The sequence below is a fragment of the Anser anser genome, assembly GCF_964211835.1.
Source record: "Anser anser genome assembly, chromosome: 18".
In the NCBI taxonomy this organism is placed as follows: Eukaryota; Metazoa; Chordata; class Aves; order Anseriformes; family Anatidae; genus Anser; species Anser anser.
This window is the reverse complement of record NC_139739.1, coordinates 8758863-8781923: the sequence shown is the minus strand read 5'-3', so window position 1 is coordinate 8781923 and position 23061 is coordinate 8758863. Positions and strand designations below refer to the sequence as shown.

The following is a 23061-nucleotide window of genomic DNA, read 5'->3' as shown; positions in this document are numbered from 1 at the left end:
CAGCATCCACAGACCCTTCCAATTTGCCCCTCTTTCATCCCGTAGCAGTTTGGTCGGCTCGTACGGAAGAAAGGAGCTCCAAATGCTTTCCGGGCCTAATAATATCCATCAAAGCGTTTCCAGGGCTGAGGCGAGGATATACACTGCAGCACGCAGAGCAGGAAACGGGCTCGGGTTTTCCAAAGCTGCCTCTTCCAGCCAGAGCAAACCACAAGATCACGGGAGGACAAGAGCGCTGCGCTCGTGGCTTTGTTTGCCCCAGAAGGAATTGATTTGATGAGAAAGGAAATTGGCTTTCTTTAATCTGTCCTTGTGCAAATTCCGCAGAGGAAGGACTGAGCCGAGTTGTGCTGGCAAGGAAAAGATCAGCCACTGCATCGGCAGTTCCTGAAGCCGAGCCACCCCTCAGTGCCACTCGGTTTGCACTTTTTGCAGGGCTGGTGGCGATCCCCAGACCGTGGCCCTGGGAAGCGCCCGCAGAGCGCAGCGCGGTGGGTGGCAGAGGCGCAGAGCCCTCACCGCAGAGCCGGCAGCCGCACAGCTCGGGCCCCACGGGTTACAGGTTCCCCTACACGTGCCTTTCTCGGGTGATGGGGATCTTGCTGCTGGCTTCACCAGGGCCAGGTTTTCTCCTGCAAAAACTGAGAGGAAGGAAACGGCTGTTTTCTTTCTCACCTTTGGGAAGCCTGACTGTGCATCTTCATGTCCATAACCTGTCCAGGACAAGCAGGAGGATGTTCCTCACGCAGCAGCCCCCTGGTTGAGAACAAGTTGGATTCAATCACCCTTTTCCATTAAAAGCATTATTTGAAAGAATCACAAGAAACACAAAAATCCATGGGAACAGCGATTCCTGACCGGTTCCAGGCTGCCATTTCAACTATAAAGTGGAAAGTCAAGTTAATGAGTAGGAAGAACAAGATTTAACTAAGACGTCATTGGAGAAGAGCTAGAAATGGTGCAGGGTTATTTTATACAACAAAACCTAAAAATACAATAAATAAATTATACAGAAGCCTAGGCCAAAATTATCCTGGATCTCTTTCAATGCCAAACAGACTTCTCAAGGTAAGTAAACATCTTTGTTGTTGCTTACACTGAGCACATCAAGATGCAGCTAGCAAAAGGCTTTAAATTAGTGCCGAGTGACCTGGGCACCCCACACCAAACTTGTTTGAGCCACGGCTGAGGCAGGATTGGGAGTGCTGAGCCTTGCTCAGCTCCGCTCTGCTTCACAGCGGTGAGGTAGCTCAGTAACACGCCATTGCCCTTACCAGAGCTCGGGCAGCGATTACAAAGCCCATTGTGAGGGCCTTCCCGGCATCCGGGGAGGTCCCTGCCCCTTCCTGCCCATAAGGCGCCTGCTGTGGCCTGCCAGGTCTCTGTCCAGGACTGTGCCAGCAGGAACATGCAGGGCGCGGGGCACGTGCGAGGCCACGTGTTGCCCACGGGTAGGGCTGAGCGCCCAGCTGGCTGGTCCCCCTGTGTGAGCACCCTGCCCCCAGCACCCGCAGCAGGACTGCATCCTCCTGGGCTGGTGGCGTGGTGGAGGCAGGAGCCAGAGCAACGGCCTGAAATCCTCACGTGCCTTGTGTCTGGGGACGGCTGTGCTGTATGGTGTGGGTCAGCAAGCAGGCAGAAGCCCCTGCCTCACCTGTCCTCCCAGTAAGGTACCCCACTGCAGCGCTCCGAAAATGGGCAAGGTGTCCCACGAGGGACAAGGAAAAAGCAAATGTTGCTGAGAGCGACCCACTGGTCACAAAATCCTCTGAGGATGGGCACATGTATAGGTGGGCAAAGGGAGACGGAGGAGGAGGAGGAGGAGGAGGAGGAGGAGGAGAAGGAGGAGGAGAAGGAGAAAGAGAAGGAGAAGGAGAAGGAGAAGAAGGAGAAGGAGAAGGAGAAGGAGAAGGAGAAGGAGAAGGAGAAGGAGAAGGAGAAGGAGAAGGAGAAGGAGGAGGAGGAGGAGGAGGAGGAGGAGGAGGAGAAGGAGAAGGAGAAGGAGTGGAGCAAGCTGGTAGAAGCCACGCTGCCTTTATGAAGACAGATCTGGGCTCTAGGAAGCATCTCAGGCTCATTTTCAGGTCTGGTTTGTGCTCCCAGAGACTGCACTCTCCTGCGTGCTGTTAACATGCGCAAGCCGCCCTCAGTGACAGCGCAGAGCCCGGGTGCCTCTCAGCTGGACGCGTTCCAGAGGGTACAGCTCCAGCATTGACGCAAGAAGAAAAATCTCTGAGATGGAGTTAGTCAGTTTTTATGCTGGATTGGATTCGAAGAAGCAGCTGACGTTGGCTGAAGCATCCGTTCCTTATGGTGCTTGGGTCAAGTTTGCAATGTGTCCAATTAAATAACCGGCAACGTGGGGAGATTTATCCCAGTGGGAGCCCTGTAGATTGTGCAGCCTCCCGTTAGGACGCTGAGCGCTGCTGATTATTGTTTGTGTTAATTTGTTTGTGCTGGCATACTGTGTTATGTCGGTGATTAATATATAGCATCATCTGCCTCACCAAATCCCCGTGAAAACATGTGAGCTCCAGAACAAGTGACAATGATCTGCTCTTTGCCGTGACAGGGAACAAGGTGGGACAGCAAGGAATATCAGGTATCCCAACAGAAAAGGGGGGAAGTCCTTGCAAGGAAAGAGCCCTTACGGGACAGTCTGCGGCAGCTGCAGGCAGGGAGCTCTGGGGACACCGTGTCTCTGGGTGGTGGCTGAGTTCCACTGTGCACGAGGACTGTTCCTGCCTGCCCGCTGCCCCGCGCAGGATGGCTCCGTCCGGGCCCTTCTGCTTGGAAGCAAACCAACAGGCAGCCAACCTGTGTGGTCAGCGCGGCTCCACCAGCGCGGAGCTTTGCGTGGGTCAAGCCTCAGCGACTGCATCCAAATGCGAACCGGGCTGGCTTTAGCCAAAATAAATGTCTGCACAGGATGCTGCTCAGGACTGAGCGAATATAAACCTTCGGTGCAACAACCACCAAGTCACGGAGAAATGCTGCCCTTTCCCTCCGGTGACTCGCTTGCAAGTGGAGGGCTTGAAAACATCTCTGCCCCCCCAGGGGGCACCTAGAGAGGAGCGATGCAGTCGCTGCTTTTCCTCGGCTGCAGCACAGCAGTACTGTCCTGCCCCGCAGAGCGCAGGAGGGGCTCCCCGCTGCTCTGCCCCAAACTTGCACTGCAATAAGGAAATACGCTTCAATTGAACCCGTTTTGGCACCTCATAACCGGCGAGGGGGATAGGGGGATCCTTCCTTCAAACTAAAAGCACCTCATTTCCCCGCGGCTGCGGCCCCAGTTCTGTGCTCGGGGCGTGCAGGCAGCCGGGCAGGAGCTTCCCCCTGCTCACGGGGCTGGGGTGCGAGCAGGGAAAGGGCCAGGCTGGAGGGGACGGGCACAAATTCACCCCCCACAGAGCACAGCACAGCAGCACCCCTGTCAAGAGCTTTCCAACAGCATTTAAGAACAGCACACAGGAGGGGCTGCGAAGAGTGGGGCAGGAGCTTGGGAAAGCCGGATGGGCAGCCTGTACCATGCGGCGCCCGACTCCGCAGACATCTTGTTTTATTTTCTTTACGAGCTTCTGATCGCCGTTAGGATACATTTATGCCTTTTCTTGTGGGCTGCCAAGGGAGCCTGCCTGGGCACTGGGAGTGTGCAGGGCTGCTGACAGGCTCTCACCAAGGAAAGGGGCTCGTGGGAGCCATGTCTGGAGCGGGGGCAGGACAGAACAGCGGGCGCTGAGCTGCTAATTAACACTGCCCCTCCAAGCTCCAGCTTCCTCTCCGCATCCCGTCTCACCCTGATCATTTTCCAGCTCCACTCAGGGCCACTTTGCCCTTGGGGACTCTGTCACCCCCTCCACAGCTGTGGGATGAGTGCCGGTGCACTCACAACCAGACGAGCTGGGGTAACCCCAAATGCCAGGGCCCTCGGCCAGGCCAGCCCCAGGCACCCCAGGAGCTCCGGGGCTGAGCAGGGTCCTGCAAACTTCGTGGTCCCAACCCGTGGGCACGCAGGGCAGCCGCACTGCAGGAAGGTACAGACGTTGCTCTGGGAAAACACAAGCTGTTGTCAGAGGGAAAAAAAAAATAAGGAAAAAAGAAGGAAAAAGGGAGAAAGAAGGGGAGAAACCCCGCCGGCTGCATGCCGGCGGTGGGTGGCTGACAGCTTTATTTCTGAGAATTTCACTGTGCGTGATCTCTCTGTTGGGATCTGCAGGCAAGTGACCCCATAAAACCAGCCCAAAATCCCCATAGCAAATAACGCGGAGCCAAGGCTGGCAAGCGGGAGCCAGTGGGGGGTGCGGGGGTGTGGGGTGCGGGAGCCAAGCCCCACTCCCTGGCCCCACGGACCCCACGAGGGCTGCCCTGTGCCTGGCCGTGGGGTCAGGCAGCCCGTGGAGCTGCTGGAGTCCTGCCTTCCCCGGGCGCATCACTGCCTTTCTGCGAGAAAGCCGCGGCTGTTCGGGAGGACTGCGCTGGTTGTAACAATAATTATTTGTTCTTGAATTTCTTCTTCTTCGGGGCTTCTCTCTCTTTTTTGTTTTTCTTTCGTTTTTGTTCTTTTTCACAATCACTTTTCGTGGTCTGCCTCTCTTTCTATCCTATTTTCTTTCTTTCTCTCTTTCTTTTTTCTTTTCTTTTCTTTTCTTTTCTTTTCTTTTCTTTTCTTTTCTTTTCTTTTCTTTTCTTTTCTTTTCTTTTCTTTTCTTTTCTTTTCTTTTCTTTTCTCTTTTCTTTTCTTTTCTTTTCTTTTCTTTTCTTTTCTTTTCTTTTCTTTTCTTTTCTTTTCTTTTCTTCTCTTTTCTTCTCTTTTCTTCTCTTTTCTTCTCTTTTCTTCTCTTTTCTTTTCTCTTTTCTTTTCTTTTCTTTTCTTTTCTTTTCTTTTCTTTTCTTTTCTTTTCTTTTCTTTTCTTTTCTTTTCTTTTCTTTTCTTTTCTTTTCTTTTCTTTTCTTTTCTTTTCTTTTCTTTTCTTTTCTTCTTTTCTCTGTTTCTCTTTTCTTTTTTCTGTTTCTTTTTTGTTTCCTTTTTTTCTACTTTTTTTCTCTTTTTCTGTTTCTTTTCTTTTCCGTTTTCGTATTCTTTTCATTTTCTATTCTTCTTTCTTTTTTCCTTTTTTCTTCTTTTTTTCTTCTTTTTTTCTTTTCTGTTTCCTCTTCTCTCTTCTCTTCTCTTCTCTTCTCTTCTCTTCTCTTCTCTTCTCTTCTCTTCTCTTCTCTTCTCTTCTCTTCTCTTCTCTTCTCTTCTCTTCTCTTCTCTTCTCTTCTCTTCTCTTCTCTTCTCTTCTCTTCTCTTCTCTTCTCTTCTCTTCTCTTCTCTTCTCTTCTCTTCTCTTCTCTTCTCTTCTCTTCTCTTCTCTTCTCTTCTCTTCTCTCCCTTTCTCTCCATTTTCTCACCTCCTGCCTTTCGTTCCCAGCCCGGGCCCCGGCCCAGACCCCCGCAGCAGCCCCGTGCGGCGCCCGGGGGAGGCCGGAGCAGGACGCGCTCCCGGCTCGGCCTCAGGTGCCCGGGGCCGGGCCGCGCACCTGCGGGGCCGGGCCGGGCAGGGCCAGCGCTGCGCCCCGAGGGGAGCGGGCTGGGGGCGCCCCGGGGGCAGCAGCGAGCGGCGGCGGCAGCCCCGAGAGCGCCGGGGGCGGGCAGGGCTGCGGGGCCACCAGCCCCGGGGCGAGCAGGGCTGCGGGGCCACCAGCCCGGTTCGCCGCCTCCCCTCGCGTGCTGTCCGCTCGTAGCGGTCTCCGCGGCGTCGTGGGCGCTCTCGCTTTCTTTTTGCTTTCTCTTTCTGTCTTTGTCACCTTTTTTTGCTTTCTTTTTTTCTCTCCTTTTTTTGATTTCTTACCTTTCTTTCCTTTCTTTCTTTCTTTCTTTCTTTCTTTCTTTCTTTCTTTCTTTCTTTCTTTCTTTCTTTCTTTCTTTCTTTCTTTCTTTCTTTCTTTCTTTCTTTCTTTCTTTTCTTTCTTTTCTTTCTTTTCTTTCTTTTCTTTCTTTTTCTTTCTTTCTTTCTTTCTTTCTTTCTTTCTTTCTTTCTTTCTTTCTTTCTTTCTTTCTTTCTTTCTTTCTTTTCTTTCTCTCTCTTTCTTTCTTATTCCTTTCTTTACTTCTTCTGTTATTGCTTCAATTTCTTTTCTTCTTCTCTCTCTTTCCCTCTTTTTCTATCTTTATGTGTCTTTATCGCTTTCTCGTTTCCTTCTTACTTTGTCGTTCTGCCCTTCTGTCAGTCTTTCTCGGTGGCTGCTGGTTAACGACACGTTTGATTTTTCGATCCGTCAGATAGATTCGTTAATTTCGGTTCCTGTAGTTCAAGCAGCAGTTGGAAAATAATCCTAATAGTCGCCGTAGTCGGAACAATAACGATGTTGGCTGTGAGAGAAATAGCAGTGCTCATCGATAACGGTCCCAAACCCCACGCCAGAAAATCCCCGTTTTCCCCGGGAGCTGCGGGAGCTGCGGGCTTTCCTCACCTACCGACACCCCCGGCTCTCCCCTCTCTGCCCTCTCACAACGAATCCCGCATTCCCCGCGGCTCCCTCCAGCCCAGCGCCCCCGCGGTGTTGCCGCGGTGCCGGCTCCCGGTTTGTCGCACCGGCTGCGGGGACGCGCAGGGACCGGGACCGGGACCGGGACCGCTCCGCTCCGCTCCGAGCGCGGGGTTCGCCCGGTCCCGGCCCCGGCTGTTCTCCTCCTGTTCTCCGGGTGTTCTCCTCCGGGCCGTGCGCGGAGTGCGGGGCTGCCCCTGCCCGGCCGCAGCCCCGGCTGGCTGCCGCGGCCCCCCACCCCCTTCACCCCCCCACCCCCCGGTATTTATGTGCTGCTCCCCGAGCCCCGCAGCTCGGCGGGGAGCCGGGGCTGCCGCGGCAAGCCCGAGCCGGGCCGTGCGAGCTCCCCCCAGCTCCCCCGCAGGCCGGGCTCGCCGGGGGCCCGTCGGGGCGCAGAGGTGAGGGGCGGGAGGGACAAGCGGGGCCGGGCAGGGGCCGGGGGACGAGCAGAAAGGAGGGCTGGGGGGGACGGGAGGGGAGCTGCGGGCGGAGGGCTGAGCGCTGAGGAGCGCGGGGGCTCTGTCCCCGCCGGGCCCCGGGAGCGGGCAGAGCCCGTCGGGGCCGCACCTGCAGCGCAGCCCGGCCGCTGGGCACGCGGGGACGGGCGGCCGGGGGAAGCCGGGCACATCCCCAGCCAAAGTGCCGCCGCCCGACCCCGGGGCTGGAGCGGAGCGGGGGCACCCGGCCAGTGGGGAGAGGAGCCCGAGGGGAAAAACCCTGCGAGGAAGGACGAAGGGAGCTGCCCGCGGCGTCCGGCCCCGGCTCGCCTGAAAGGTCCGGGACACTGCGGGCTGCGGGGCCCCGACGGGGGGAGCCGGCGGCGGGGCTGCGGGCAGGCGGCGGGGCTCGGCTCCGGGCCGTGGCGGGGCTGGGGCTGCCGTCGGGGGGCCGGGGGGACTGGAGCGCCGCGTTGCCTTCCCACTGCCGCCGCTGGGTTTTGCACCGCCGAGGCCCGAGGATGGCGGGCCACCGGAGAGGGGTGCCCCGGGCCGGGGGAGGACCGGCCTTTTCTCGCCTCTCCCGCAGCGCGGAGCCGCTCCCGGTGGGACAAGCCCGGGCTGCCCCCCCCAGCCTGAGCGGGCGGGGTGTGAGTCGGGGGGGTGGGGGGGTTCAGAGGACCTCCAACCCACCCTTTCCCCGTTGCCTTTCCGACAGCCCCCAGGCTCGATCCGTTCAGCCCCGGACCAGGGAGGGCCGCAGCGCCGGCGGCAGCGCGGTGCCAGTCCGGCGGTGGCACAGCCCCGCGTCGAGGCTGGATTCGCTTCGCAGCGCTCCGGCGAAGCAGAGAGGCCGGGGAGCGGGACAAGCGCCCGGGGGCTGGGGAGACAGCCAGCAAACGTGGCCGGGGACTTTAGAGTCTTGGTGGGGGAACGGAGAGGCCGGCCTGGGGCTGGGAGTGGGGCCGCGGGGGCTTGCACGTCCCAGAGGGCAGCAGCGACTAGGGGGCTGGAGGGGGGGGGGGGGGCGGCCCTGCGGCACGGCTGGAAGCCGTTCCCGGCAGGTCCCCTGCTCCCGGAGGATCCCCTGATCCCTGAGGGCCCTCTGATCCCGAGGGGTCCCGTGCTCCCGGGGGGTCCCGTGCAGCCCCCAGCGAGTGGCCAGGCCGAGGGCTCCGCACCCGGGCTGTGCCCGACGGGGCGCCTCTTCCCGCTGCGGCTGTAGCCACGAAGCAGGGAGGGGGAAAAGGGAGAGAGCCGGGAGAAAGGGAGAAAGTCTGGGCAAGCAAAGCACGGGCAGCAACCCCTTGGCAACCTCCTCTGCTGGGGCGCTGGGTTCGGGGCCCTTCTTAATTCCCAGATATTTTTACCTCCCGCGGGAGAGGCTGCCCCAGGGCCGGGCACGTCCCGGGGCCTCTTTGCTGCTCGCATTCGCGGCTTCTTCGTTTCCCCCCGCACCCCGGGAGCTTTGTTTCGTGGGGTCCTAACGAAATCCGTTCCCCTCCTTCGTTGCTCGCAGCCAGGTAGCAGCGCGGGGCCGCACCGGGACACCCTGTGCCCCTGCTCCCGGCACCGAAAATGCCCCGGCCGGGAACCGCATCGGCGGAGAAACAACCCCCCGATCGCCTCCCGTTCTGCCCTTGTGCCTTCAGCGGCAGGAACATATGCTCAAATATGTACGGGTAGTCTAGATTTTTCTCTGCAAATATTTTTACCGCATCCAAAGATAATATTTCAACAGAAGAATCAAGCCCCGCAGGCTACAGACAGGGCAGCTATATATAACCCGCTTGCTCACTCGGGCTCTCGGCGCACCGCTCGGGTTATGCAAGCCCCGGTGCGGCGGTAGCCACCGGCGCGCCCCACGGCTCCGCCCGCCCCGTCGGGGGCAGCTCCCCCGGGACTTCGCTGCGGCCGCCCGACGGAGGCACCGGCACCGGCACCGGGGCTGGGCCGGGGACAGGGGCCCGGGGCCGGGCCCGGCGGGGCGGGTGTGCCGCCTGGCCCCGCGCCGATGCGGAGGACGGGCCCGGGGGACGCGGCGGCTCTGCGAGGGGCCGGTGCCGGGCGGTGAGTAGCGCCTCGCCGGGACAACGACGGGGACCGGGGACAGCGGCCCCCGAGCCAGGCAGGTGCTGCCGACACCGCGGGCTCTCACGCCGGGCCGCGCAAGGGCTCGCCTTGTGCCCCGCCGCTTGCTTTCCGTTTTCTGCGCTTTTGAATTTTATTTTATTTATGTTTTTATCGGCGAAGGGAACGCTCCAACGCCTGCGTGCGATTCGGGGCTCTGGTGGCCCGGGGCTCGGGTTCCCAGGGCTCCCAGCCCGCACGGCCGGGGCTGCCGGCGGCACCCGCTCCCGCAGCGCACCCCGACGTGCGGAGCCCCGCGGCTACCGAGCCCCGGGCCGGGCCGGGGCAGCCCGGAGCCCCGCGGCGGCTCCGTGCCGGAGGAAGGGAGCAATCCCCTTCTCGTTCCCGGACATCCGCAGCGTGACGCCGGGCTCGGCTCGGCCCGGCTCGGCTCTTCCTTTCCCGTCGGCCGGCTCCCGGCGCCGTGATTGACACCGGCGGCCCCTCCGCCCGCCCCGCAGCACATCCCGGCCCTCCCCGGCGGCCGCTCGCCGTGCCCGGGAGGCGGGGAAGGGCCTCCCCAGCCCTTTGACACCGTCTCGGCAGGAGTTTCACTTCGCTTTCGCCGCCGCCGCCGCCGCTTCTGCAGGCAAACACCCCCGGCTTCCATGTGACGCCTCCCAGCCGCTGAACGGGGGAAAAGCGCCTCCAAGGGAGCCACTGTCCCTGCGTGCAGGAGCCAACGGGGGGGGCAGGGGGGGCAGGAGCAGGAGGTGGTGGTTGGGGGGAAGGGAAGAGAGGAAAGAAATTAATAAACGGCACAGAAAGAAGTTGTGGGGGAGAGAAACTGAGACCCCGCGGAAGAAATTCGGGGGGTTATTTATCCCTCCCCCCCCCCCGCCCCAATCCCCTGTCCCCAGCAGGGCTCGGTCCGGGCGCTGCAGCGCTCGGCACTGTCCGCACAGGGCCCCGGGGCAGTTTTTTGCTCCTCAACGCCCTTCCCGAGGGGGGGCAGAGGCTTTGGGTTGTTTTATTTTTTTTGTTTGTGTGTGTTTTTTGTTGTGTTATTTTTTTTTAGCTCCCCTCCCCCCTTTGTGGAAGGAGGGGGGGTCCCGCTCGCACCTCCCTGGATGGCGCGCTAGAAAGGAGGGGAGTGAGGGGCGGGAGGGGGGGGCTCGTGGTGGGAGGCTGCCGCGGCTGCCGCTCCTGCATTGGTGTCTCCCCTATGGACGAAAACAGCCCTCTGTCTCCCAAGGCAAATGCTTTCAGTATCGCCTCTCTGATTTCAGTCGCCGCCGCCGCCGAGCGAGCAGGGAAGGGAGCGCTGGAGGAGCGCCGCGGTGGCCGCAGCGCGCCCGCCGGCCCCGCCAGCCGCCCGCCGAAGATGCACTTCAGCACCGTCACCAGGGACATGGAAGGTGAGCGCCCTGCGGGGAGCCGCGACCCCCCGACCGCCGCCCGGCGGACGCTTTTAACGCCCCCCGGCCTGACGGAGGGGCCGGGAGCCCGGCCTGCCCCCGCGGGGCCGCTGCCGGGGGGCTCGGAGCGGTGTCCCCCCCCCGGCTCGGCGGGGACGGGGCCGAGGCTGTGCCCGCGGAGCATCCCCGACGGCACCGGCCGTGCCCCGGGCTGCGGCGGGCCTGGGCTCGGCTCCCGCCGGCTCTGCAGCCCCTGCCCGGCCCGGGGGCTCCGTCGGAGGTGATCCCAGAGACCGCGGGGCCTGGAGGAGCCTCAGGGCATCGGAAGGGACCCGGAGGAGCGCCCGTCCCCGGGGCGGCCCTGTGCTGCGCCGCGGGGCCCGCTCGGGCCGGCGGCCGGGGGCTGCGCTCCGAGGCTGTGCCGGGGGCCCTGGGCCGAGCCCGGAGCCCTGCGCTGGGCCCCGGCCGCCCCCAGCTCTCGCTCGGGGATGCCCACACAGGGGGGATTTGCCAACCCCGCTCCTCCTGCCCCTGTCAGCCACGGCCCCGCAGCTCCAGAGCGAGGGACGTTACCTGCAGCACCGTCACTACACGGAAATAAGAACCGGTTTCGTTCTTTTTTTCCTTTTTTTTTTTTTATTTTTTTCCCCTCCTCCTTTTTTTTTTTTTTTTTAAAATACATTTGGGGGAGGGAGGGAAAGGGAATTTGCTTTGTCCCATTTCGCGTGAGGCGAGGGAGGCCTTCTGCAGAGATAACACCGGCAATGCACCGCCGCGGCTCTTGGCAGATCTCTCGGGTTTGCAAAGAAAAAAAAAAAAAAAAGGGGGAAAAAAAGCGCCGAGGCAGGCAGGCAGGCAGCGGGAGCAGCGAGCTCCCCGCCTGCCCCGGGGGGAGCGGGGCCGGGGCCAGGCGAAGCGGGAAGGGGGAGGCGCCCCGCTGGGCCGGGCGCGGGGCAGCGGCGGAGGCGGAGGGCACCCCGCGGAGCGGCGCGGAGCTGGGGGGGAAAGCGGTTGCCGGAGCGGAGCCCTGACCGCCTGCCTGTTTTTTGGAATGATTTCAGCTATCTCCAGCCCCTGGCTCACCCAGCTGTCCCATTTTTGCGATGTTGCAGCTTTCACGGCCAACAGCCTGAGCAGCCTGAACGCCTCCGGGGGGTACCACCTCTCCCCCTCCCCGGGGGACCCGTACGGACAGCATGAGCCGCCGCACTACGAGCCCTGCACGGCTCAGCAGCACCCGCACCCGCCGCCCCAGCCCCAGCACGGCTACCCCTTCGGCGGGGCGGCGGCGGCCGGGGCCAACCCGCCGCCCCCCGGCCCCGAACCGCCCGAGGGCGCCGGGGGAGCCGCCGCGGGACCCGCCGCCGTCTCGGGCTGCTCCGCGGGGGCGGCCGCCGCGGCCAAGGCGCCGGTGAAGAAGAACCCGAAGGTGGCCAACGTGAGCGTCCAGCTGGAGATGAAGGCGCTGTGGGACGAATTCAACCAGCTGGGCACCGAGATGATCGTCACCAAGGCCGGCAGGTCAGTGAGGAGCCCCGGGCGGCCGCAGGGTTGCCGTCGGTTGACCTTCGGCCTCTTACCCGGGGAGAAATTTGCGAGCTCCCGCGGCCCGAAGGCCTCCGGTGCTGCGGGGAAGGGGCGGCGGGTGGCGGCAGGGCCGGGCCGGGCCGGCCCGGGCCGTGGAGGCTCCGCCGCGGGGTTTCGCCGCCGCCGGGAGGGCGCCGGCCGCCGGCTCTCGGTTGTCCCGCTGGGGATTTAAAGGCGGCCCCGTCCTCGGAGGACACGGTCCTTCCCGGGGCGGGCAGCAGCAGAAAGGGAGGGAAAAAAAAACGAAAACACCCGACCCGCACCCGTCAATACCTGTAACTGGACAAATTTTTAGCACGGGCACAACTTTTCCTTTCGTCGGGGACTGCAAACAGCCGCTCAGGCGGTTTGAAACCTCAAAGCGCCCTGCAGGCCGATCGCATTTCCCGAGGATCGCGGAACGAGCGCGGCACAGCCCGGCTCGTCTCGGCCCTGCGCGGCCACGGCGGCTCCGCCGCGCCCCGGCACCGGGACCGGGAGCTCGCTCCTGGCCGGGCTGCAAAGGATGGGGCCGCGCTGGAAGGGAGCAGAATGCGTGGGGGGGGGAGTGAAGAACAGTAATTGCGCTAATTACTGCGGTTAATTGCGATCGCCGGGGCCGCTCGGGGAGAGCTGCGGAGGGCTGCGGGCAGACGCTGCCTCCTGGGGGGCGAGCGCGTCGTTCCCGTGATTTAAAGCGATCCCGGCTGGGGGGAGAAAATAAAAGAAAAGCAACCAAATTAACGAACGCCCCGGTGGCTGCTCCCCGTGAGCCCCGGGAACGGCTGCAGCGGCCGGGGCCGCTCGGGAACGGCCCAGCCAGAGCGGCCGCGCGTCCCCTCCGGCGATGGGGAGGGTCCTGGGGGTGCCCAAACTTAAATATATTTATAGGCAAATATTTGCGTATTTTTTAAAAATACAGCAATTTCCTCAAACTAAACAAACTAAACAAACCACCGCGGCGCCCGCCGGAGGAGCAGCCGCCGAGGGGCCGGCCGGCGCTGCGGGACCCCGGGCGGCATTTCCCGCAGCCGGTGGCCGCCCGGCGCCGGGCCGTGCAGCTCGCTGCCGCCGGGCTCGGCGCTGCCTTCCTCAGCGGAAAAGGTCGGCCAGGCTCCGGGCGGACGCTCTCTGCAAACAGGAGCCCTTCGCTCTGCCTTTCTTCGCTCTTCCGAGCCAGCGGGAGGGTTGCACATAGCCGACTCCGAAAGGGCCCCTGAAGGAGCGAAGTCGATTTGAATCGCGGGTTTTCTTCCCCCTTCTTCTTCGTTTATTTTATGACATCGACAAATATCCAGGCAGGCGGATAAAAACAGGAGAAAATGGGGGTAAAACCGGCAGGAAAAGGCTCGGGGAAGGCGCTGCGAAGCCTGTTCTCTCCCAGCGCCTCTGGGCTGGCCCTGCTGTTTGTCTAGGTGGGTCTTATCAACTCGGGTTGTTTGTTTTAAAACTTCGTTTTAAAACAAGAAACACCGGAACTGGAGCTAATGGGGGCTTTTACACCTTTAAAAATAATAATAACAGAGGAAGCTATTGGAAACGTCCTCCAGAGTTTCCTAAGGCGTTATGGAGAAGGAGACCCCGCTCCCCGTCCCCGGTGCTGCCGGCGGGGCCGTGCCGGGGATGCCACGGCCGCGGGGGAAGGCAGGGGAAGGCAGCCTCTCCTCGGCGGCAGGGAGCAGTACGCAACCAAAAAGGTCCCGGGGAGGTGCGCAGCAGCCCGGCCGTGCGCCCCGAGAGAGAGCCGGGGGGGACTCCTGGTACCCGCTTTTGATCGGATTGCTTCTGCAGGCGGCGACTTCAGTTTGGTTTTTCAACGACTGCAACCCCCCTTCCCGAAATACCGCCCGCCGCTGCTCGCTTTGTTTCCTACTCGGGAAAATCCTCACGGAACCAAACGGAAGCCGCAGCCAGCGCCGAAGCTGGGGCGCATCTTCGGCGTGTCCCGGTGGGGAACTGTGCGCCCAGCCCGGCCCCCGGCCCCGTTCCCCCCGCAGCCCCTCGGGGGAACCGTGCCCTCCCTGAGCCCGGGAGCCGCGGCCCCAGCCCGGCCACCTCCCCGGGGGGCTGCGCGGAGCAGAGCGGGGACAGCCCCGGGGCCGCCCTGCGCAGCGCCCGGCTCCTTCCCGCTCCGCTCCTGCTGCGGAGCTGCAGGGACCGGGAGGGGGCTCGCTGGGAGATGCCAGTTGCCCTCCAGTTCCTACCAGCCTCGGGGCTTCGTTTGCCCCTCCGGGCTGGGGGAGGTTTTGCTCTGACTGTAGGGGCTGCGCTGCTCTTGTGGCTGCTGCTTTAAAACTGCACCAATTTTGGAGGGGCAGAAACGGGAATTTGGTTCCCTGCGGTCACCCGCAGAAGGGCCCGGCCATGCCAGCCCAGGGCCCTAACCTGGCTCAGGTGTGGGTCCAGGGTAGGGGCAACGCCTCGCATCAGCCTCAGTTAGGATCAGCTGGAAAAAGGGGGAAAATCCAGAGCGGGGAATTATGACCCTGCTCTCCTTTCCCCAGACGTGGGGCTCCCAGAGCCAGCCCCAGCACCCCCGTGCTGCCCACTTCGGGGCTCCCTGTGGCCCCTCAGCTTGGCTCAGCTCAGCTCTCCCTTCTCTCTGCTCTGCGGCAGGCGCATGTTCCCCACCTTCCAGGTGAAGATATTTGGCATGGACCCCATGGCTGACTACATGCTCCTCATGGATTTTGTCCCCGTGGATGACAAGCGATACCGGCAAGTACCCCTCTCCTGCCTGTTGGGACAAGTTTTGGGTTGCCCCCCCCCCCCCCCCCCCCCAGGCTTGTGCACAGCGACTGCAGCACCCAGACACAAGCAGGGCAGCCAAAAGCATAGGGCTCAGTGCTGTCCTGCCCAGGACAGCCTCCCCACCCTGCTGCTCTGAGCAAAAATCCCCCCAAGGCTCCTCAAGCGCCCCACCGGGCTGCTTCTGCCCGCCGAGGAGCTCGCCCGCTGGGTGCTGGGGTGAAGAGAGCAGGTTTTGTTTGCAGGGAAGGCACTGGCTGTCCGAGCCACAAAACCCTCCCCTTGTTTCCAGCGGCAGTGTAGGAAGGCCTCAGAAATGAGTGAGTTGCAAGGCAGAGATGCGGTCTGATTTGCAACCCCTTTAATTTTAAGACAGTGAAAGGCGCATTATGTATTTAGCTTCAGATCAGGACGCCGAGCAGGCAGTGCGCGTAGGAATCGCAGGTCCGATATATAAATATTTAGACAGATATCCAAATTCTCAGGGCGTCCTAGAAATGTTTGCTTGTCAAGGGAAGTGGGATATATAACATCCAATTGAGTATATCTTTAAAAAGTAATGTTTCTGCTCGAGTCCAATGGTGTCTAATTCCCCCTGTGCAAACACTGGCTTTTAAAGTAAACACGTGTATAGAAGATTGGTTTCTCTGTTTTAAATGTTACTGTTGAATACGGACTTTGAAAGAATGAAACAAGGCTGCTAAACTGTGGACCTGCTATTAATCTACACATAAATTTCCACTCTTCGCTTAGAGCCAGAACATTACTGTATAGAGAGCTCCCTTTCACTTTTTTTTAGAAGAAGGGGGAGCTTTTGTGGCTTCTCTCCCAAATCTGTACAGGTAGCTATAAATTTCCTGCGTCCTGCAGATTTCTCTCCCGACGGCTCCATCCCCGTCAAATACGATTTCTCCCCCTGCAACCCAGCCGGCTGTCGGGAGCCTCTTCCTCTTCTTCCCGGGACCAGGGGCTCCCTCCCGGGATGGGCTCCTCGGGGGTCCCCAAGTGCTGCAGCCCCGTGGGGGGGGGCCGGGAGCACCGCGGGCCGTGGCTGACGGTGCCCCCCTTGCTGGCAGGTACGCCTTCCACAGCTCCTCCTGGCTGGTGGCCGGCAAAGCCGACCCCGCCACCCCCGGCAGGGTGCACTACCACCCGGACTCCCCGGCCAAAGGGGCGCAGTGGATGAAGCAGATCGTTTCCTTCGATAAGCTCAAACTGACCAACAACTTGCTGGACGACAACGGGCATGTAAGTGTTCCCGAGGGGAGGCGACGAGCCCCGGGGGCTCCCCGCGCCCTGGTTCCCGGGGGGCCGCTGCCCGCACCCCGGTGTCCCCGCGGGGCTCAGCACCCTGCCCTGGGCAGGGGGGACCGAGGGCTGCGCTCTCCTCTCTCGAAGCTCCGCCTGGATCAGTTATTGTCTCCTTGCTCGTTTTATCATTCAGATCATTTTGAACTCCATGCACAGATACCAGCCGCGTTTTCACGTGGTCTACGTGGACCCCCGGAAAGACAGCGAGAAATACGCGGAGGAGAACTTCAAAACCTTCGTCTTCGAGGAGACGCGCTTCACGGCCGTGACCGCCTACCAGAACCACCGGGTGAGGCGGCAGCGGGACCGGGGCGCCGGTGGGGAGCCCCAGAAGCGCAGGCGGGGGAGCTCGGGGCCGGGGCAGCGCTGGGAGCCTGGCAGGAGCTGCGCCCCGAGGCAGCGCTGGCCCCATCGCCAGCTTCCCTGGCCCGGGGGCAGCTCCCTGCGGCTGTAAACCCGAGAGCCGGGCTCGATGGGAAACTGGAGGCTCCCCGCTGAGGGACGTCACTCACAATTTGTTTGGCTAAATCTGTGATTTTGCTTCTCCGGGCTCGGTCTGTTCGCGCTCAGAATACAATATATTTAAAACCGAACCAACCCGCCCCCTAAACTGATGCGGATTTCTGGGCAGCACTTAATCCAATTGCTCCTCTAAATCGCAGCGTAAGGAGCAGGAATGCTGGCTGCAATCACAAGCACGGTTCCCGAGCAGAGGCTTTTCAGCGGTGACCCGGCTCTGCGCTGATGCCACAGGGACTGTCCCCAGGGCTGTCCCCGAGCAGCCGGGGCCGGGCCACGCTGTGCTGCCGCTCCGGGCATGCCGGGGCCCCCGCGGGATGCTGCGGCCGGGCCGGAGCAAGGCTGTGCCTTTAAGGGGCTCCGGAGTCCCTCCCCGGCTGGCATTTGCCTGATGGCTCCGGACAGCTGCTCTTTCTCTCCTGCTTTCTATCAGTTTGACCTCTAAGGCTGGAACTGTCACGGAGGGGCTTAAAGTTTGTTTTTCAACCCATTCCGGAAACTCACAATCACATACTTTATCCGTGGATTTGCTTAAATATAGAAAATGTCCTGCCTTCTCCCCGCTGAATTAAATAAATACATAAGTATGATTTATCCAGTGATTTGTCTTAGCTGCTCCGGTGGTGACCCATATAATGTGGCATTCTCTTACAAGTGCATTTACACAGCTTTTGCAGCCGCCTCTCCCTTCGCCTTGAACTCGTATTAGGTAGCGTCCTGTCCCGTGTTTTCCAATGGGGAACGCACGTGTTTGCGCTCTGTGGCAGGGAGCGCCTCGGCTCCATAATACCGGGCACCACGGGCTCCTGGAGCTGCTCAGAGACACGCTCGCTAAGGGAGGTGCCCCATGTGCCACTTTGAGACATTTCCCATCTTCTCCTTACAGATCACGCAGCTGAAGATCGCCAGCAACCCTTTTGCCAAGGGATTCAGAGACTGCGACCCTGAGGACTGGTACGGCACACAGCCTTTGATGTGTCTTTGATTACCGCTAGCCCCCCTCTCACCGAGTGTAGCGTGCACCTGCCCAGTGCACCTTTGCACAAGACTTTTCATGGTGTTTGGGTGCCACTGGGTCAGCTGTGTTTGCTGGCAGCAAGGCTCTAGGTATTCACTTGGCAGGACCACTGCCTCCGTATTACTTCTCCCTTCCTTCTTCCAGGCCCAGGAATCACAGACCGGGGGCCCTTCCTCTCATGAGTGCTTTTGCCAGATCGCGGAACCCAGTGTCCTCCCCTGCACACCAAAACGGCACAGAGAAAGGTGAGCACTCCCCGTGGCCGGGCCGACACATGTGCTTGGGGCCAGCCTCGCTTGCCATGCTGGTGTGCAGCTGCCTGCAGCAGGCACTGCTCCCTTGCTCACGAGATTTGTGCTACTGTGTATTTTTTAGACAAAGCCAGCCACCTTTTTAGCTTAGCTCCCCCTTCTTAGGTGTAAAGCTGTTGTGCTTAAACAGCTTTGCTGCTTTAGAGAACAGCAGCCTTTTATTTATGTAATGAGTCCCACCTGGGGCTCCTGGGCTGCCAGCTCTGCTTCTCATGGGGCCCGTGCCCTCTCGGCACACCCCAGCAGCGTGTCGGGGAGCTGCCGTCGGGTCACCCAGCTCCCCCTGCCCACCGCCCCCCTCCCATTACACAAACAGCCGAGCCAACCGCGGGCCCCTCTCCCACCCCCCTCCCGCAGACACCAAGGGACGCCTCTATTTATTCAGCGTTGCACAACCGCGGCGATGCCAGGCGTGTCGCGGCCCGCCAGCCGCCGCAGCTCCCTTTGTGGCGGCCGGGAGGTCCCGTCCCACCCTGCGGGGGCCGGGGCCAGCCGGGACGGGGGTGGTCCGGGGGGGGATCTGCCACCTCCGTGCTGACACTCTCCGTGCGTGCCCCCCGCAGACGCAGCCGACGCCCGCCGCGACTACGAGCGGGAGGCGGCCGCCGGGGCCCCGCTGCACGCCGAGGCCGCGCACCAGCAGCTCCTGGCGCGGGTGCTGAGCCCGGCGCTGCCCGGCGGAGGAGCAGCAGGAGGAGGCGGCGGCGGCGGCCTGGTGCCCCTGGGGGGCGGCGGCGGGCGGCCCAGCCCGCCCCACCACGACGTGCGCCTGGAGCCCGGCGAGGCGCTGCAGCAGCACCCCTACAAGTACCCGCCGGCCGCCTACGAGCACTACCTGGGGGCCAAGAGCCGGCCCGCCCCCTACCCGCTGCCCGCCATCCGCGGCCACGGCTACCCGCACCCGCACCACCCGCACCACCACCACCACCACCCCGTCAGCGCCGCCAACGTGTACCCGCCGCCCGCCGGCCCCGCCGCCTACGACTACGGGCCCCGGTAACGCCGCCCGCCCGCCCCCCCCCTCCCCCGGCCCCGCGTGCCGCGACCGTTAAACGGCCGCTCGCCTCAGCCGCCTCCTTCCCGCCTTTCGCTCTCGGCCCGCCCTGCGCGGGAGCTGATAGGTCGGCTCGGGTGATTGACAAGCGGTGGGGCCAGTGGTGGGGCGGAGCTGCGTCCGCTCCGCCGTGAGGAGGCCGGGCTGTGAGGGGCAGGGGGATTGCCGCCGCCGCCTCCCGGCGCTAAGCGGAGCCCTCGGGCGTTGTCCCCCCGCTCCCCGCTCGGAGGCTGAGCTCCCGGGGAGAGGGCAGGAGGCCGGGGGAGCGGCGAGGTGCCGTGCCCGAGGCCGCGCCGGGCGCCCGGCCCCGAGGGCGGCGTGAGGCCGGCCGGGGCGGCGGCGGGCCCTGGGAAGGGGCCTCGCCTACACGAACTGCCGTCAGCCACCCCGGGATCCTCGGGCTCGCTCGCGGCTGGCTCAGGGGGCTCTTGGAGGAGCCTGTCAAAGGACACAGTTTAACTTAAGGGAACAGTTTGAATCGTCACTGTAAGAACTACACCTAGCCCGCCCCTGCGTCTGCCCGGGAGCGCTGGGCCTCACCCGGCGGTTCAACCACCACAGCGCTCTGTGGAGCTGTTGAGAGGAGGCCGTGGCCATGAAGCACAGCCACGCACAGCTCCCAGCTCTCACAGCAACCCGTACCAAGATGTAAAAACTAGGCTGGGGGTGGTGGTGGGGAAACCCCGCGGTGTGTTCTCAGCAATAGTTGGTGAACAGGCTGCTTCCAGAGGCAGCCTTACAATACTGCCTTCCTACATCCTTCGCTGAGCTCCTGATGCTCTCCCACTGAGAGGTGCCTTTTAGAGGAACAGGGGAGTTTTTCCCCAGCATGCCTCACTCCTTATATTTGGTTGACCCAAACTGCAGTAGCTCCAAAGCACCTATTCTGCATCTACCTGCTTGCTGCATCTTTCCTCTAAAAGCTGGTAAGTACTTTTTTCTTAACTATCTCCTTCGGTAGTCTTTCCTTGCATGTTGGAAAGCTGGGCCTGTTCATCATGGTTTACTGCAGCGATGCGTTTTGAGCAGTTGGCTTGTGTTTTTTGTCAACTGCTTATTGAATGTCAGACATTTTGTCTTCAGAGAAGGTATTGAACAGCTCCTCAGCTGTGTTGGTATACAGTATTATAAACACTTTCCCAATTCTTCCACATGATTCTGTGAAAAGAAGAGGGGATATTTTTCTTTTTGTAAGTCCTCTATTCGTCCATATTTGTGCATTTTCACTACAAACTCTGCAACTGTTTATTGATATCTTTTAAAATATAATCCCTTGCACAGGTGGCAGTGTTAATAGTAATGTTTATTCCGTCTCGCAGTGGGCATTGGGCTTCCAAAACGTTTTGGAAGGATTTAAGAAGGGGTGCAGGATAACATGAATATTTTATGTGTATTTTTTTTCTGTTATAAAAAATATATCTGGATCCATGAAAAAGACTTGTGCAAGAAATATGTATTTTATTTGACATTTGCAGTGAATTGTGAGCTTCATAGTGTCTGACTAAACCACAATTAATGTTCTCAGAAAGGTTGATGTAAAATAGCCTTGTGCTTATTATTGGTCAGTGGGAAAAGGCTCTCTGATGTGCTCTGTTGCTTTGCCACTGTTATTTCAGAGTTTTCAGTTATGATTTGTTATGTGTAAACGGATTAGTGCCAAAGCTTTGGTCAAACGTTTAATGAAGTTGTTATATTTATTATTTCTTTCAAAGATTATACAAATGCTTTTTTTCTTGTTAGTTCCAGAGTAGGGAAAAAGTGAAGACAACCAAAGAGTCATAGCTGCAAACAGTGTAGATAATTGTAGATATTTGTAGATATATGTAGATAATCTTATTACGTTTAAATTGAAAAGACATTGGACAGTGACGTTTATAAATGCTTTTCCTCTTCTTTCCTTCTGCCTTTTTATGTTTGGTTACTTGTGTTTGTTGGTCAGTTTGCTCTGAAGTCTAAACCTCCCCTACCAAATGAGGCCATTTAAATAAGGAGGGATGCTAAACTGGAGTTCGAGGAGTTGTTTACCCTGAGCAAACAGTGAATCTTCCCAGCGATTGCTCCCTCCCTTCTCTTCCCCCAGCTGCTGGTGATCTGTCATTCTGCAACAACATGCAGGGTTGGGGGCTCGAGTTGGAATGGATAAAGTGCGCTTCTATTTGTGTTTGTTAGCACTTGTTTTCTTTAAACATACATAGAGTGCAGCAAGAAGTGCCACTGGCTCTCAGTACACACCTTTTCAAATCTATTTCTCTGCGAGAGCTGAGAGGACTGAATGACCCAAGACACCAGGACTAAACTGTGCTCTTGCAGAAAGTGGTGCAAGGTCCCTGCCTTGGCTGTAGGAAACATAACTCCTTTAGAAGAAAAGAAAATCACAGAACTTCTACTTATGGCTGTGGGATCACTACCCTATCCTCTGGGTTAGAAGAACCACTACAGGGAGTCCTGTTCTGAATGGGAAGGAGAGAAGGTGCAACTGTGTCAAGACTCACAGTTTTAACTGTGAAAATGGTATTTCTGCCCCTGTGTTTAAGCCATCAGCTGGCACAGTGCTTGCCTGTATTAGTATTACACTTGTTAGCAGTCCTTTTTATAACATATTTTAGTCCCAAAAGCAAGCTACCTGAGGGCTTTGACTAGCATTTTGTCCTTTCTACACCTATCTCATTGTGTGGGAGTGTTCCAGAGATGGAAAACATGCAGGATTATTCTTCTATCACAACAAACACAAAAAAGCTCGTAACACTGCACATTGGGCAGTAGAAGCCTTACGAAAATCACAGAAAAGCTGTAATGCTTTAATTTCATGTTCCCTGTCAGCCAGTTAGTCAAGATGTATCATGTACAGGCCATGCCTTATTCGTATGTATTGCAGCTTCATTTGAAAAATGACTTTGTATGATTTGGTTACATGTATGTTTAAACTTCACTTAGTACATGCGGTCACCGAGATCCACAGCACATACTTGAAAGAAATCTGCAGCGTTTCCAGACAATACTTCCACTTACGGTTGCCTCAAGTCACACGTAACACTGTATATTTAAAAGCTGCTAGTAAAACAGGCCCAAGCACCAAGGTTACAAGCATCCGTTGTTTCTCCCAAAGAGGGCTAGGGAATAAATTAGCCGTGTGGCTCCATTTGCCAAAGTTACAGGTTGAATTTACTGATTGCTCCAAAGGTCTGAAAAACACATCACACACTCCAGTGGGTAAATAAAGAATTAGGCACTCACAGGTGAAACAAGGGAGATGTTTGCTTGATCACTTACCCAAACAAAGGGGATACCCTAGGGTTTGGGGGATTTTGTTGTTTTTCCTTCCTAGTAAATCTGACTAAATTAAATGTAGGATTAAGAGTGTGGGGGTAAGGCTTCAGTGTGCTTGCAGCGTTCATGCATACTGTTCACATGCTTCATGGATGTTGTTTTTAATTTTTCCTACTGTTCAGGGAGACCCTAGAAATCCTCTGGGTGAATGGGGTCACCAGTAGGTGCCCCTCAGTCTCCTTGGGGGCTGGGATCTCTTAAGGCAGTTTCAAGCACCCACATGCATGGCCATTGCCAGGAGAGCACCTACTTTGCTTTCCTCCATGCCGCAGTCTGCGGAGCGACCCAAGGACAGCACTAAGAGTGAAACATCATTTTGCAGCCACTAGGCCAGGCTGTGTGAGATGCGGCCTGGGTTTGGTTTAGTCACTGTTTTCTCTGTACGACTGGGGAGCCCTGCAGGTTTTTTCCCAACCTGGTCTGATGGTGAGATCCAGATATATGGCCACAAAGAGTAAATATTCACCTGCAGAATCATCTTTGTGTGTGGTGGGATTCGTGCTTCTCACGGAAGCGCTGATGGATGCCCAGACTTCTACCCACCATGAGCAGAGCCCTGCCCCCAACCTTCATAGTACTTAGATATTCATGGCTCTTGCTGGATTTCTGTTTATTTCTTTACCAGGATGCAGCAACCCTGGAGTAGCTTTCAGTGTTCCCCTGTCTCTGCTCCATTCTCCCAAATAAAGACGTTATAAATGAGGTCCTCTCTGCCCCCTGCTCCTGCCATGGCTTGCTCCCTCTGTGGAGG

The 23061-nt window shown here is 59.1% G+C and overlaps 1 protein-coding gene across 9 annotated transcripts in view; it reads left to right on the top strand.

The window, feature by feature from the left end:
* Positions 1–21144, top strand: part of TBX1 (T-box transcription factor 1) — a 134946-nt gene extending 113802 nt beyond the window's left edge. The window contains exons 1-9 of one of the 9 annotated variants that reach the window (XM_083803490.1): positions 6857–6929; positions 10328–10456; positions 11518–11977; positions 14639–14740; positions 15847–16018; positions 16215–16370; positions 17487–17554; positions 17763–17863; positions 18493–19677. In XM_083803490.1, the coding sequence (XP_083659616.1) occupies positions 10423–10456; positions 11518–11977; positions 14639–14740; positions 15847–16018; positions 16215–16370; positions 17487–17554; positions 17763–17863; positions 18493–18929 (1530 nt within the window). In that variant the 5' untranslated portion in view covers positions 6857–6929; positions 10328–10422 and the 3' untranslated portion in view covers positions 18930–19677. Of the gene's footprint in view, positions 1–6856; positions 6930–8898; positions 9097–9138; positions 9688–9712; positions 10457–11492; positions 11978–14638; positions 14741–15846; positions 16019–16214; positions 16371–17486; positions 17555–17762; positions 17864–18492; positions 20881–20922 lie in introns of those variants that run through there. The other 8 variants (XM_083803488.1, XM_083803487.1, XM_083803489.1 and 5 more) reach the window with 8 other exon arrangements.
* The last annotated feature ends 1917 nt before the right edge of the window (positions 21145–23061 follow it).